Source organism: Cladophialophora psammophila (genome assembly GCF_000585535.1).
Source record: "Cladophialophora psammophila CBS 110553 chromosome Unknown aczJe-supercont1.22, whole genome shotgun sequence".
NCBI lineage: Eukaryota > Fungi > Ascomycota > Eurotiomycetes > Chaetothyriales > Herpotrichiellaceae > Cladophialophora > Cladophialophora psammophila.
In genome coordinates this window covers 449,150-463,872 of record NW_006912943.1, presented here as the reverse complement: position 1 = coordinate 463,872, position 14,723 = coordinate 449,150, and the positions used below count along the sequence as shown (strand labels likewise).

The 14,723-nt window shown below is 30.5% G+C and overlaps 1 protein-coding gene across 1 annotated transcript; it reads right to left on the bottom strand.

The window, feature by feature from the left end:
• Window positions 1-4,287: 4,287 nt before the first annotated feature.
• On the bottom strand, window positions 4,288-4,929 carry A1O5_10996 (uncharacterized protein; the record flags this gene model as incomplete). The annotated part of the gene is made up of 1 exon (XM_007751569.1): window positions 4,288-4,929. A coding segment is annotated over one exon (222 nt), but the record flags the coding sequence as incomplete, so codon positions are not given.
• Window positions 4,930-14,723: the final 9,794 nt, after the last annotated feature.

The following is a 14,723-nucleotide window of genomic DNA, read 5'->3' as shown; positions in this document are numbered from 1 at the left end:
AATTCTTAGATTAAATATAAGAATAATATTAAACTTAGAATAATCGACGAGTTAATTTAACGAAATAGTAAGATCGTTAGAGCGAATCGTTAGAGCTTAACGATATTATATTATAACAGAGCACTTTAGGGTTTAGCGTGCACGTGCAACAACGCATAGAGGCCTATCCAGCAGATCGGGAATCGAGAACGCGTTTCTAGTTGATACTAACAACAACACCACCAACACCACTCAGAGAGGCAGCGGCTAGGGCTACGAACACCTAGCACAGCGGCAGCATCGAGGAACAGGACAGAACTAATAAAACACTCTTAGAATTTAGATAGACGGCACCAAAAGCCATGAAATTCATAATACTCTGCTCAATCTGTAAAAATGAATGGCACACTGTCAGCACTGTAAACTGTTCCGCACCTCCTCTCTGCTAGCCCATTTAGATTTAATATATAACTAGATAACTTTTTCACCTTGCCACCGCTCTATCAGCTCAGCACAGCCCATCACAGCACAGCCACCTTGCCTTATTACAATATATCTAGTATCTTTCTTTATCCGATTATCTCGAGGTTCTTTTTCTCTATTCGTTGTCTCCTTTAGTACTCTTTCTCTTATATATTTTTAGGAACTTCGCGCTATATATAACTTATCCGATTTATTCACAATATAAATTATCTATATTAATAATATTATTATCTTTAATTATATAGATAAGTTTACGACTTATCGATTTTAAGTAAGAGATAAATATCGAGACGAAAGCTTAGAGAAAATAAATACTTCTAGATAATCTATATATATTTTCGACTTTAGTAAGGAGCGCGGCCTTATCTTCGAAGCTTTACTATTCTAAGAGCCGCTCTAAATCTCGTATTTATTAAAGGTATTAGTTTAGAGAAGTTACGGAATCTTATACGAGATGATTTTCGTATACTTTATTTAACGCTACGTATATCTTATATCTAAGAAGAAGCAATTCTCTAATAATCGATGGCTAAGTAAACTTAGCGTTAATATTAGAGAGTTTAGATATCACTCATTATATTTAGTTTCATTATAATATTTAGTAGTCTAATATAGTTAGTAGTAACTTTTAGATATCTATAAAATATATAGAGCTTAAAATCTTTCTTAGCTTTATTTATCCGGCCGACTTTAAGTCGAATATAAGAGTTATTACTTTCTTAAGGTCGGAGAATTTTAAAGATACTAGTATTGTCTTTACTCTCTTTTAACTAATTTATTAGTGATATAATAATATTCTCTCCGCGCTATATAAAAGTAAAATTAACTTCGTTTAAGAACTATCGATTATATTCTTTCTAAACCGCGCGTCTCGTTCGAGAAGCATTAATAGCGCAAAAGTCTCTAAGTATTTTAAGATTAAATATCGTTTTTACTATACTAATATACGAGAATATAATTATATCTAAGTCTTCCGTTAATATTCTAATAAGAGTTACTTCTTATAGATATCTAAAACTGTAGTTATTTTATAGAGAGAGAAAATAAAGATTCTACGTAATATAAATAGTGCTATATTTCCGTAGTTTAGAGAATTTTATTTCCATCTAATAGCTTTATAATATAGAAATTTTAAATTTCCTAAATAAAGTATCTAAATTTTAGTACGAAAAACTAAATATAATTAATTAATACGGTAGAGACTTACTTAAATATTACTCAAATAAAATTCTAAAGTTAAGCGATAAGTTACATTTAGTTTACCGTATATTAACTTAAGTTATTATAACTCTTATATATTCGATAAGAGAATCTCGCTAATAGTGTAATAGAGCACTTCGGGGTTTGGCGTGCACGTGCAACAACGCATAAAGGCCTGTCCAGCAGATCGGGAATCGAGAACGCGTTTCTGGTTGATACTGACAACAACACCACCAACACCACCCAGAGAGGCAGCGGCTAGGGCTACGAACACCTAGTACAGCGGCAGCATCGAGGAACAGAACAGGACTAATAAAACACTCTCAGGATTTAGATAGACGGCACTAAAAGCCATGGAATTCATAATACTCTGCTCAATCTGTAAAAATGAATGGCACACTGCCAGCACTGTAAACTGTTCCGTACCTCCTCTCTACCAGCCCATTTAGGTTTAACATGTGACTAAATAACTTTTTCATCTTGCCACCGCTCTACCAGCCTAGCACAGCTCATCACAGCACAGCCACCTTGCCTTGTTATAATAGAAGGTGTAGATATTTAATAAAAATAGATGGAAAATATAGTAATATCTAAAGCTTCGTTAAGTTTCTTAGTTAGAAGTATTAAACGCTTATATTTAGTTAGTTTTTAAGGAATACTCGAAGTCTCTAGTCTTTTCTTTCACCGCTAAATAATATATTAATAGGTAACTCTAAAGATATAAACGTAATTAGAATTTTAAGATTAGGGCGACTAAATTATAACTATCTATAGGTGCTTTAAGTAATATATAGAGAGCTTTAGCGGTTATATTCTAATCATCGTTTTATAGTATCTTCGTAATTTATGAACTAAATACTTTCGATTTAGTAGCGTATAAATTAGTCTCCTCGTTTACCCGGCTTAGAAATTAAATTAAATCTTTTACTATAAAAGTTAGAGCTTAAATAATCTTTAGCGAATAGTAAAAGTCTCTAAAAAGAATAACGCTCGCGGTGTAAAGAAAGAAAAATAATCTAGTTAAGAAGTCTCGCATTATATTAACTTAGTTTTATATAGTCGATAGATTAAGCGAATATTACTTATATTAATTATCAAACTTAATATTCTATATTATCTATCGAAGAGAGAAAATATTTTATAGAGACTAAATTATTAAAAGACTTCTTTAATATAAGATAATTTAGAGAGTCATTAATACTATTATTATTCGTTTCTTTATACTTATAGTTTAGTTTTACTATAATCGAGCTTAAAGTACGTAGCTATACGTAGCTAATAGTATTTAGATTTTACTTACTTATCTTCTTTAATACGGACTTTAAGCTCTGCGAGACTTAATCTATAAAACGTATATGTATTATTAATATATTAGAGAAATATATATTTATCTTTATTAACTTCTTAGAAAACTTAGAGTATCTCTAAATATAGCGCTTATAGAAATTAGTAGAGTTTAATAAAGACTATATAATAACTTATATCTTAAGAATAATACTTCTAATATAGTAGTCTCTAACTATCTTTCTTAAGTATATATAAAAGTATAATCGTAGTTAAATAGATAAGATTCTATAAGTAAGTCGATCGTTTTAAAATTATCTTTTAAAGATTCTTTAATACTCTCTTCTCGGTTTTAAAAATAAAATCCTTAAGATTACTATCTAATTAATTTTATATTATACGAGAAACTAGAATTATACAATAAAAAAATAAATTATCTTTATTAATAAGATTTATATTTAATAATTCTTTCTCGATTAATTTCTAATCTTTTATTAGAAGACGATTTATAGTTTATAATTATAATATTCGATTTAAAAGATTAATCTACCGAATATTAACTAAGTATTCTCTAGACTAAGAGCGTTCTAACCTTAGAACCTAACCCTACCTCTAGTTTAGTAAGAATTTATCTAAGATAACTTTAACTTTCCGTATATAAGAGATAGTATAATAAATATTAATTAATATAATTCGTTAGATTTATCTCGTACGCTTTTAGTCTAAATATCGTTATCTCCGTATAATTCTAGCTATCTTTCTCCTTCTAATAAATAAATATCTTATCTAGAGAAGATTTATAAAATTTATATACGTTAACTATAATTATAGAGTCGTATTCTTTATATCGAAGTATAGTAAGTCTTATAGACGGTTTCTAATGAAGATATAACTATTTAAGTCTTACACTATAGATTATATTCTTCTCTATATAGTCTTAGTATTAAATTATTTTTATAGAAAAAACCTTATATTTATAGAATACGGGGTAATTCGCTAATCTCATTTATATATAGATTTTCTAAGATATTTTTATAAATACGTAAGTTTTATATTAACTACCGATATTATTACACTATACGGATATAAGTAGCTATAAATTTTTAAAAAGAAAGTAAGTAGTACCGATTATTTAGAAATTTAATATTTAATGTACTATTTAATTAATTTTTATCTCTTATAAATAATCTTACCTTCTACAGCGTCTTAGACGATATTACGCTTCCTACGTAGAGTAGTTATAAAAGGTATTATATAGCTTATTTAGACTTAGTTATAATACTAGTACACTATTTATTACTTTTCATTAGATAAACGTTCACTCTAAGGCGATATCTATAATAGAGAGTTTTTAGAAGATAGCCGCTCAACTAAGATCGAGGTATTCCTAGGTAAAAGATCTAGATTATTCGAAAAAGATTAAAGTTTCGATATATAGGCCGTATCTATATTATATTCATTAGTAAGTATATTGTCATTAAATTATTTAATATTTAAATTTCTAAAGATAAAGTTCTCATCCGTATTTAGCTAAGAGTTAGAGTCGTTATCGATAATTAAATATTCTACGTCTATACTAAGAATCATTTCGTCGAGAAGCCATCTATTCGCGGGACGTTTATTTAAATCCGATGGCTCGCTCTAAGAAAATACTTAGTTACTAATATTATTATATCTCTGGAGCTCTATATTATATTTAACTATAGAAAGAATATTCTAAAGCGCGTAGAAAGTTTCTTTACTAATATTATATCGCTATTACTATTTCCGAAAAAGCGTATTCGTTCTAGAAGATATTATACTATTAGATATAGCGGAGCTAACGTTAAAATTATAACTTTTTATATAACTTAGTAAAGAGAATCCGCGTAATATCTCTAGAAAGTAGTTAAGAAAGTCGGAGAGATTTAGAGCGAAGATCGTAAATATACGTGGCGGGCCGTACCGAACCGAAGTAATATTTCTTCGTCGCGCTAAGAGAGTCTAAAAAGATTATGTAGGTATATTTTACTAATTATTTCGCTTAATATAATATTCTTCTCTTACGACTCTATCTAAATATATAAGAGACTTATTAGTAATAGAGTTAATCTCATCGTTTATATTTCTTCGAGTTCTCGAGGCTTTAAAGAATATTTAGCGTAAGGGTTAGATAAAACGGAGAATTAAGTCTCTAGAAAGCGTAAGTAACTATATATATCGTATAGTTATAATAATTTAGATGATTCTTAAGATATATTTATAGAGAATAATTTATAAAAAGCTTTGCTACTAACTACTAAATTAACGATGAAATTCGAATATAAGCGGTTAAGATGGCGTTAGCTTATAATATAGACGAAGCGATTATTAAAGATATTACTCCGTTAGATAACGTTCTAAGAGATATTCTCTATTATTTATTTATTAGTCTTAAATTACTTTCTAATATTTTTATAGACGAGAAGCTACTTAAAGAACGTCTTACTCTTATCTACCTTATATATCTTATTAGACCGGTGAATTTATCTTTTACCGATAAAATAAAGAAACTCTAGTTAGAGTTTAAAGTTAATAATAGTAAAATAGCGTAGCTAGTTCGTAGTATCGATACTCTAAAGTATATATATTAGGCTATAATATATAAAGAGCGCTCGTAACTAGTAATAAATCTTAGCGAATTTATAAAACTAAAGATAAAAGTTAATACGTTAGAGCTTAGAGACTAAACTAAGTATTTAAAGTAAGAGAGAAATACACTATAGTCTTCTAAAGTAATATAGAATCTAATCTTCTTATTTATTCTAGATATATTACTACTTTTTCTAGTCTTTTTATCTTCGAAACTAATAGCACTATAGAAAGCTCTAGCGTAAAGAAGAGAATATAATATACTTAAATTATTTAGAATATATCTTCTATATATATTTTAGTAAATAATCTTCTTCGCGAAGAATTAGAGTTAATCTCGTTTAGCTTCGCCGACTTTATTAAGAATAGTATTAGAAACTTAGTTATTATTTTAGTAGATTTTTTAGTACGTCTAATATAAAGGCGAATTAAGAAATCTAAAATAAAAATAAAATCTATTATTATTTTAGATAGATTTTCGAGAAGCTTAGACTAGATCTATACTTTTAAGAAAAAGATTATTAGTTTCGATATAATATTAAACTTTTACTTACTATTAATTATAGATTCGAGAAAGATTCTTTACTATACTTCTAAAATACTTAGAAAAGATTTAGCTACATCGCTTAAACGGACGCTTAGAGTTATTTAGTCGGATTAATGATAACGATTACTCTATAAAGAAACGTCTACGAATATTCTCTTAGAAGAACTTAAAAGTTAAAAAGTATCTCCGAAGTAAGAGTTTATTTTAAACGGTATATAACTCGTAGATATAGTATTCGCTAGGCTAATTAATAAAAAGATCGATGCTAATAGTTCTATCGACGATATATACGCTTTTATTAAGATTATTATAGAGAAGATTACGAAAGATATAAGTTAGTAAAATAAGAACTACGATTACGCTTAAATAATACGGCGCCGTGGCGATCTCTTCTCTTTACGACCGGAAATTTTATTTTTATCTATTAACGATATATTGTTAGACACAGCCTTGGAAGAGACCGGTCAAGGGCCGCACGGGCGCGGCTCACCACATTCATTGGCCACATAGAAGGATCCGCAAAGGAGCAAGGCTGAGTCACGTGATATGCCCTGCTGGCTCTGCTGGCCCTGTTGGAACAGAGCGTGCAGAGCGCGCAGAGCGCACAGAGCATGAGCATTATATATACACCCTCATTACCCCTAGACAGCTTACACTCTCTTCGTAGCCAACTCATGTTATCTATTGGACTATACAGTTCTTAGTGACAAGTGACTGTTCATACCTTGCGTGATCCACAACCAGTTCATACTATTCAGATTGTTACTAGGAACCCTAACCCAGTTAGGCCCCAGTAGGATCTCTAACATATATACGCTTTCGTTAATACTATTCTAAGAGAAATGATTCGTAATACGGTTACCTTAATAATGTCGTACTAAACTCGAATAGCTATTTAATTAATATAATACTATCTATATCCGTCACTACTATTACTCTACTTTTATACTTAGTATTATCTAGGCCGTAGCTACGCCCGGCGACATTAAGTATCTATTAAATTTACGGCAAAATATAAGAAACTTATCGTAGAAGATATGGAAACGCGGGAGCGTTAGCGACTATCGCCGATCTCTTCTAGTCTTAGACTTAAAGCTTTCAAACACTAATTTCGTTCGTTACCTAATAAAATCTTAGTCATTTTAGAGTAGAAGTTAAGTAGCTTTTATATTCTATTCTTACTAAGTAGCTCTTAGCTTATTTATAAGCGTAGCTAGTTAAAATCTTACTCTCTTAGCGATAAGAAGATACTAATTATAGGCGCTTATTATTTAGTTCTTTAGTTCGTTATTATATTCTAACTATATAAGAAGATAGCTTAGCTTATTTTTAGCGGAGTTAATAGTATCTATAGTAAGTCTACTATATCTTCTACGGTATATTCGCGACCTCGCCTAGATTTGCTTTAGACTATAGTTATCGATCTCTATATAGTTTAAACCTTATAAATTTCGAAGTTTTAGTTTCGAAGTGAATTCTTCTCTTCTAAGAAGAGAAAGAGAGTTTTACTAACTTCTTATATAGATATAACGAATAGTACTTATATTCTAAGAACTAAGACGCGTTTATCGGTCGTATAGAAGAATAACCGTAAGCTCCGAACGAAGCGAAATATATAAGAATTCGCGATATAAATATAAAAATAATAAATATAATATCTATACTTATATCGCTCGAGAATACCGTAAAACGTAAAAAATCTATTAACACGAAGTTTATACTAATATCTCGTCTAGTTAGTATATTATCTACCGGAAATATAACGATTACTCGTATAATGGGCCTATAGAATTTTAGAAGTATAAGAATCTAACGGGTTAATGAAGCTAGCGAGATTAGAGCCTCTATTATAATAGTCTAACCCTTATAAATCTATACTTTTCTTAGATATCTCTATATTATTTATTAATATACTTTAAGATTTAATTCTTAATAGTTAGTCTCCGTTCTTTATCTACATTAATACACTTAAAGAGATCGTTAATTTCTTCGTTAGAAGATTCGTTAATATTAAGCTAAAGATATATCTATATATCTTATTCTTTCGATAAGTATTTATTTAATCGTAACTAACTAAATATACTTTAAGTTACGATTTCGGATAATCCTTTAGAATTAAGGCCATCCCGATATTAAGGGCTAACTAGAAGATCGGCTATGATTTTATTAGCGTTTATAAGGCCGTCGTTAGAGATGAAACTACGATTAGAAGCGCTTTTTCTATCTTCTCGTAAATCCTAAACCTAATTATTATATTATAAATAGTACTTCTTAGTATAATAAGTATACTCTCGAATCTCGATATTTATATTTTATAGATTTATATCTTTAAAAAGTTCTTACGGATAAATAAATACTCTAAAGTAATTAGGTTACGTAATATAAAGAAGTCGATATTTATTAGCGCGACTTATTCTTAAATTATTAATTCTCGAAGAGATATATTGTCTTAGATTAATAAACGAGTAAGACGTAGAGGTCTATATAGTGAAGAGTATATTAATAGTAAATATATCGATATATATAGACTAAAGAATTTAATTCTTAATATCTAGAATAATAGTATTTAGCTATATCGAGATAATTCTAGACTACTATCTATCTATAACTATTATAAGTTTAGAATAGTTACTACGTTAAATAATAAAATTAATCGTCTTAAAGATTCCTTTTAACTATAAATTAATAAGATTATAAGATACGCTTAGTTTATAGAAGAGACTATATAAAAGAGATCTTATATCTTAAGTATTATAGCTAATAAATATATAGAATGAAAGAAGCCGAAGATACTTCTTAAAGCCGTATTAAAAGATAAAAGAGTCACCTCTAAAAGAGCTCTCGATACGTAGTTTAGAGAGATAAAGTCAGTATAATCGTTCTTAATACGGGATAATTAAAGCCGTTATAAGAGCTACTAAGTATTAGCTAAAAATTTTATAATGAGAGTAAAACTTCGATAGATATTATAAAGCCGTAATAAAGAATAGCGAACTCTTTTAAGCGATTTCGAGTTCTACTAGTTCTCGTTCTTACGACGTTACTTTAGTCCTCTATAAGAGAAAGAATTATCCGGTCCCGATACGAATTAACTATAAAGAGAGATATCTTTTTCTAGAATAAATAATTATAGCTTCTTATTTAGTCCCGGAAGTAAGAATAATAGCTTATCACCGCGCGGCATCATAGCTAATTTCTCTAAGATTAACGTATATAGTATTAGAGAAGTGAATATTATTATCTATACTAAATTATATTAGATCGACGAGATACACTAGTCTTTCTAATTCTATTAAGTCATAATCTCTATCTAAGTAACTAGACAGTTAAATTTTAATTTATTTAGTAAATAGAATATAGTACTAAATAAGCGTTAGTATTATAATATAATTATCTCTTACGAACTAATTAATATTTTTAGTACTAGACTAATTTTAAAACCGATTATTTACTATAAAAGAGAGTAAGGCGGGCGAAGAGATTCTAGGGAGAAGACGTTATTATATACTCTTATTTCGAAGATTATATTCGTCTTTTATTATTTTCTACACGGAGCTCTCGGTAACTCATAATTCTCTAATATCGTTATACTTAGTATACTTTAATTTAACTTAAGAGAGACTTAGGTCTTTACGGAAATTTAGAAAAGCTAGAATATAATCTAATATTTCTAGAAGATTTACGTAATCGGCCGCTAACGGATTCGTCTTATTTATAGAGATTACGCAAGACGACCATATATATAAGCTATTTACGAAAAAACTACGCGTCTCTTATATCTTAACTTAAATAGAGTTATATATTTTTAGATCTTATCGCCTAAAATATAAATATATCTTTAGCTATTATCTAAGTCTTTAGCGCGTACTAAATAAAATCTAAGAAGAAAAAATTAGTTAGCTTAGACTTCGATTAGTGTCTAGGTAAAAAGTTCTTAGTATCGACGTTAAAGTATTTTTCGCTTTAATTACTAAGATCTTATTACTTAGATCGTAAATTTCGAGTGCCTATTATATAAGCCTACGTAGCTATATAAAATACGAAGAAAGTATTATTTAATATACTATAATAGCTAAACGTTTCACTAATAATTTCTCTCTATTAAGTATATTAATACGCTATTTTTAATAAAAGTTTTTCTCCGCGAGGCTAAATTTATTTTAGTACGCTATAAAATAATAGACTATGAGACCGTAATATAGTTAGAATAATTTTATCTTAGTTAGATCTCTCTATCTCTAGATATTCTTTAATTATATAAATACTAAGTCTTATCTCTTCTTTAGTTTCTTAAATATTATCTATTCCGATATTTAGATTATCGAAGTTTCTAGTGTCGCCTTCTAAAGATCGAGAAATCTTAGCTCGTCGTTATTAATAGCTTCTAGCTCCGAGAGATAATAACTTTTTAAACCTTATAAAAGTTTAAATAACGAGGGAAATTATAGAACGGATTCTTCCGAGAGTTTAAAGTGTATATTAGATATTATATCGATTACTAAATAAAATCTTTTAAGGTAAGTAGATATCTAAGTATTATAGATACTCTTAGTAAACTTATATACTATTTATTTCTCTTTATCATTCTATTCTATAAAGTCGAATTTACGAATTAAGTATCGGTAAAATAAGGTCTTCTAATCTTCGATTATAGAGTAGTATCTATAAATTCTTATAGTCTTATTATTATACGAGATAGAAAAAGCGAGAATCTCCTAATAAAGCTTTTTCTTTCGTTTCACGAGTCTAAATAGTTCCACGATCCCTCGAATAGCGAGAGTTATACTATACGCGTTCTATCGATTCGCTATATTAAGTACGGCCGTACTATACTTCACTTCGCTCGAGAAGAAGAGAAAGTATATATACTATATCCTTATAAAGAAGAAGTTATCGATGAGATCGCTTATAAATAACTAAAGTTTCTAAAGTTAACTTTTAGTAAATGCTTCTCGTCGGAATCTCAAGGAGTAATTAGATTACGGGCGAGGTTTAGTTAGTAAAATAGAATTATTCTAGTCTTCGTTTACGCTTTTAATTAATAGATGATAATATTAACTTTCGCGTATAATAAGGACTTCCGCTAACGGAATAATTAAAAGTAAAATATCTCGAATTACTTTAGCCTTATTTTTATTTTTTATTACTTTATAGATATCTTCGAAGTGATCGTTGAAAAATATTATATTTTACGGTACTATTTATTATACGTTAAGAAGCTACTAGTATAGTCGCTTACTCTTATTCGTAGTTTCTTACTTATATTTACCTATGAAATTATTCTTTATAGTAAGTACGGTCTTATAACGCGTATTTTAGTAAGAGATACTCTTCTTCTTTCTAGGCTTCTAGTTACTTAGTGTAGTTAAGTTAAGTACGCTAGACTCGCTATCCGATCGCTTTCGGCGAAGTGAGGCGATAAATTTCTTTCTCGCTAATAAATAACTTATTTCGTTACTTTCGTTAAAGTATTCTCGCGGCTAGTAATATATCTACGTTTAATATATAATAGAATTAACGTTCTAAATAGAGAATCTAGGATAAAATATTCGCGGTCGTTTTAGAGAGAGCGAAGTTAGTTATAGTTTAGTATTTTATTTCCGCTTAAAAGGCTTCGATGATAGAAGAGTAGATGGTAAGTGCGCACGCTTAATTAAATTAGTCTTTCATTAAAGAGTAACGGTAGCGACTTATATTAAGACTTTTAACGTCGCTAACTAGAGATAGTAGAGGCTATTAGCTTAGTTTTAGCTAAGTCTTATTTATCTTAATTAAGCGATCTAAACGGGCGCTCCGTCGAAGAGAATTTTACTTTTATTTCTTCTTAATATCTTAAGATTATTTCTCTTTACTAATTAGTCGAGTATCGAAGATAGAAGCGAATAAATAATCTTAGTATAGTAGCTTTAGAAACTATCTTATAATCTTTCGAGCGGTTACGTTATCTTAACGTACTATAGTATAACAAGGCAAGGTGACTATACTGTGATGGGCTGTGCTGGGCTAGTAGAGCGGTGGCAAGGTGAAAAAGTTATCTAGTCACATGTCAAACCTAAATGAACTAGCAGAGAGGAGGTGCGGAACAGTTTACAGTGCTGGCAGTGTACCATTCATTTTTTATAGATTGAGCAGAGTATTATGAATTCCATAGCTTTTAGTGCCGTCTACCTAAATCCTAAGAGTGTTTTATCAGTTCTGTTCTGTTCCTCGATACTACCGCTATGCTAGATATTCGTAGCCCTAGCCGCTACCTCTCTGAGTGATGTTGGTGATGTTGTTGTCAGTATCAACCAGAAACGCGTTCCCGATTCCCGATCTGCTGGACAGGCCTCTGTGCGTTGTTACACGTGCACGCTAAACCCTAAAGTACTCTATTACAGTTAGCGACCGCGGGAAGATGATCTATTCATCGAAGATTCGAGCTCTTTACGATAATGTCTTAATAAGATACTGTATTAAGAATTACTGGAGTTAATACTGAAGAGTAAAGGACACGACTAAATAGAAGTTCGAGGTTAACGACTAAAATTTACGTAGGCATCGGTTTAACCCTAAAAGACGGTGAGGCTGCTCATAGAGGCAGAGTTCGCTAATTATTTAGGAAACCTTTTCTACGAAAGAGTTTAGAACCGAAATATTAAGGAGAATTTAAGATGAATGGCTCTTTTAAGAAGTAGATTAATTAGTCGCGAATAGAATACTATAGTGAAGGTATTTCCGAAGGGAAGATACTCGATTAGTAGAACGAGACGCTATAGTATTATAGCGCATAAAGCCTAACGCGGAACTCGGAGAGAAAGAAGACTATCTCTCTAAGGCCTAGGAGTTCTTCTAGGCGAGCCGTCGAAAAAGTATACTCACCGAAGAACTAAGACACAAGAAGTAAGAAGATAGATACGCGGAACAACGAAGAAAAGAAGCAGAGAGACACGGAATACGAATAAGTTTTAAGACAGAGAAATATTTTAATAGAGAATTCGGCATAGAGCTATAATAGTGATTCTAGACTATCACGGTTAAATAGGTAAAGAAGATATTATCGACGGCTAGCTATTACTACGTCGAATATAGTCCTCCTAGCTAATTAGTATTCGAGATGCGAACTCAGTCGGCGCTATAGAGATTACTCGCGTAATATTGAAGCTAATTAGGAAGGTCGGTCCTCTCGTACACGGAGATCACTCATAGATCGGGAAGATTATAAACTAAGTATTAAAGAGCGAGATCTATTCGACTATTAAATTAAGTTCCGAGAAGAAGGCGCCTTACTAGGAGCGTAGCTAATTTACTTATTAATTTAGCTACTACTTAAAGAAATCGAGAGTATACGCGAGCTTCTAAACTAGTTCTTTCGAAGTATAGAAGCGATGGTATCGGAGCAATCTAGGATACCGAGGTTTCGGGGACCAGCTGCGAGCACTTCTTTAGCGTCTTCCGCTATATTCTCATCTTCTTCTGAAGATTCTTTATAGCCGTCTTCGTTAGAATTAATATAGATAATGACGACACCGGATCCGACGATAATAACGTAGAATGAAAATAAGCTAATTACATTAAAGATACCGTAAGAAAGCAAGAAGAATTCCGAATACCTATTCTTTAAAGGCGTAAATACTACGGCATTCTTAGAGAATTTCGAATATTTATTCCTATATAATCGACAGTTAGAAGAAGATCGTGCTAAAGCGATTATTCGTTTTTACAACCGTTCCTATATAGCAATCATCCGTAACCTACCTAAATATAAACTACGAGATTAGAAAGATATTAAGCGAAAGATACTAAAGGAGTAGAAGAACGAAGATAAAGATTAGCTAGTGTTGACCCTTTTCTATTTATAATCGCTTAAGAATAAAAAGCGAGAGAGCAAGGAAGATATACGTATTTATCTACGCGAATTCAAAAGAACTAGCGATGCCTTACTTAAAGAAGAGAAAGTAATCTCTATTTAATTAGATAAATGATTACTAGAAGAGTTACCGGAGCGAGATCGTAACAAAATTATCTTAGACCTAGACATCGATTATAGAGATACTAAAACAATTAAGTACGATAAGATTTACAAAAAGGCTATAAATCGCTCGTAAGCCCACTACAATACTAACCGTTTTATAAACTCTTTAGGAGGTTAGACTTTAAATGATCTGGTGAAAGAACGTAAAGAAAAGTTCTCGACATTAAGGTAGGAAAAGAGAAGCATAAAAGATAAGAAAAAGAATAAGAAAACTAAGAAAACGGTTAATGAAGCATCTTCTCGGACTTCTCAGATTGAATAAGAAATAGTGCTTCCCTCTACTAAGCCATTACTAGCGGAATACATTAATGAACTATCTAATCGTTTCCAAAGTGCGATGATACTAGAAATAAGAGACTTAAAGAAATAAATATAAGCAGTGATAGAGGTAATTAGTGCCTCAGTGAACGCAACGACAGTGAATTTAGATTTATCTAGTTATATATTAAATCTAAATTTAGAGCTGAGATCGAGGGTATCCGCGACCGGGAGACCTAGCTATGGGGGAGATCGACGTAATATAATTTATTACTTTTATAGCGAGGTTAGGTATATATAGCCTCGCTATTCGCATCTAGAGAAATATCTACGAGCTAAATAGATTCA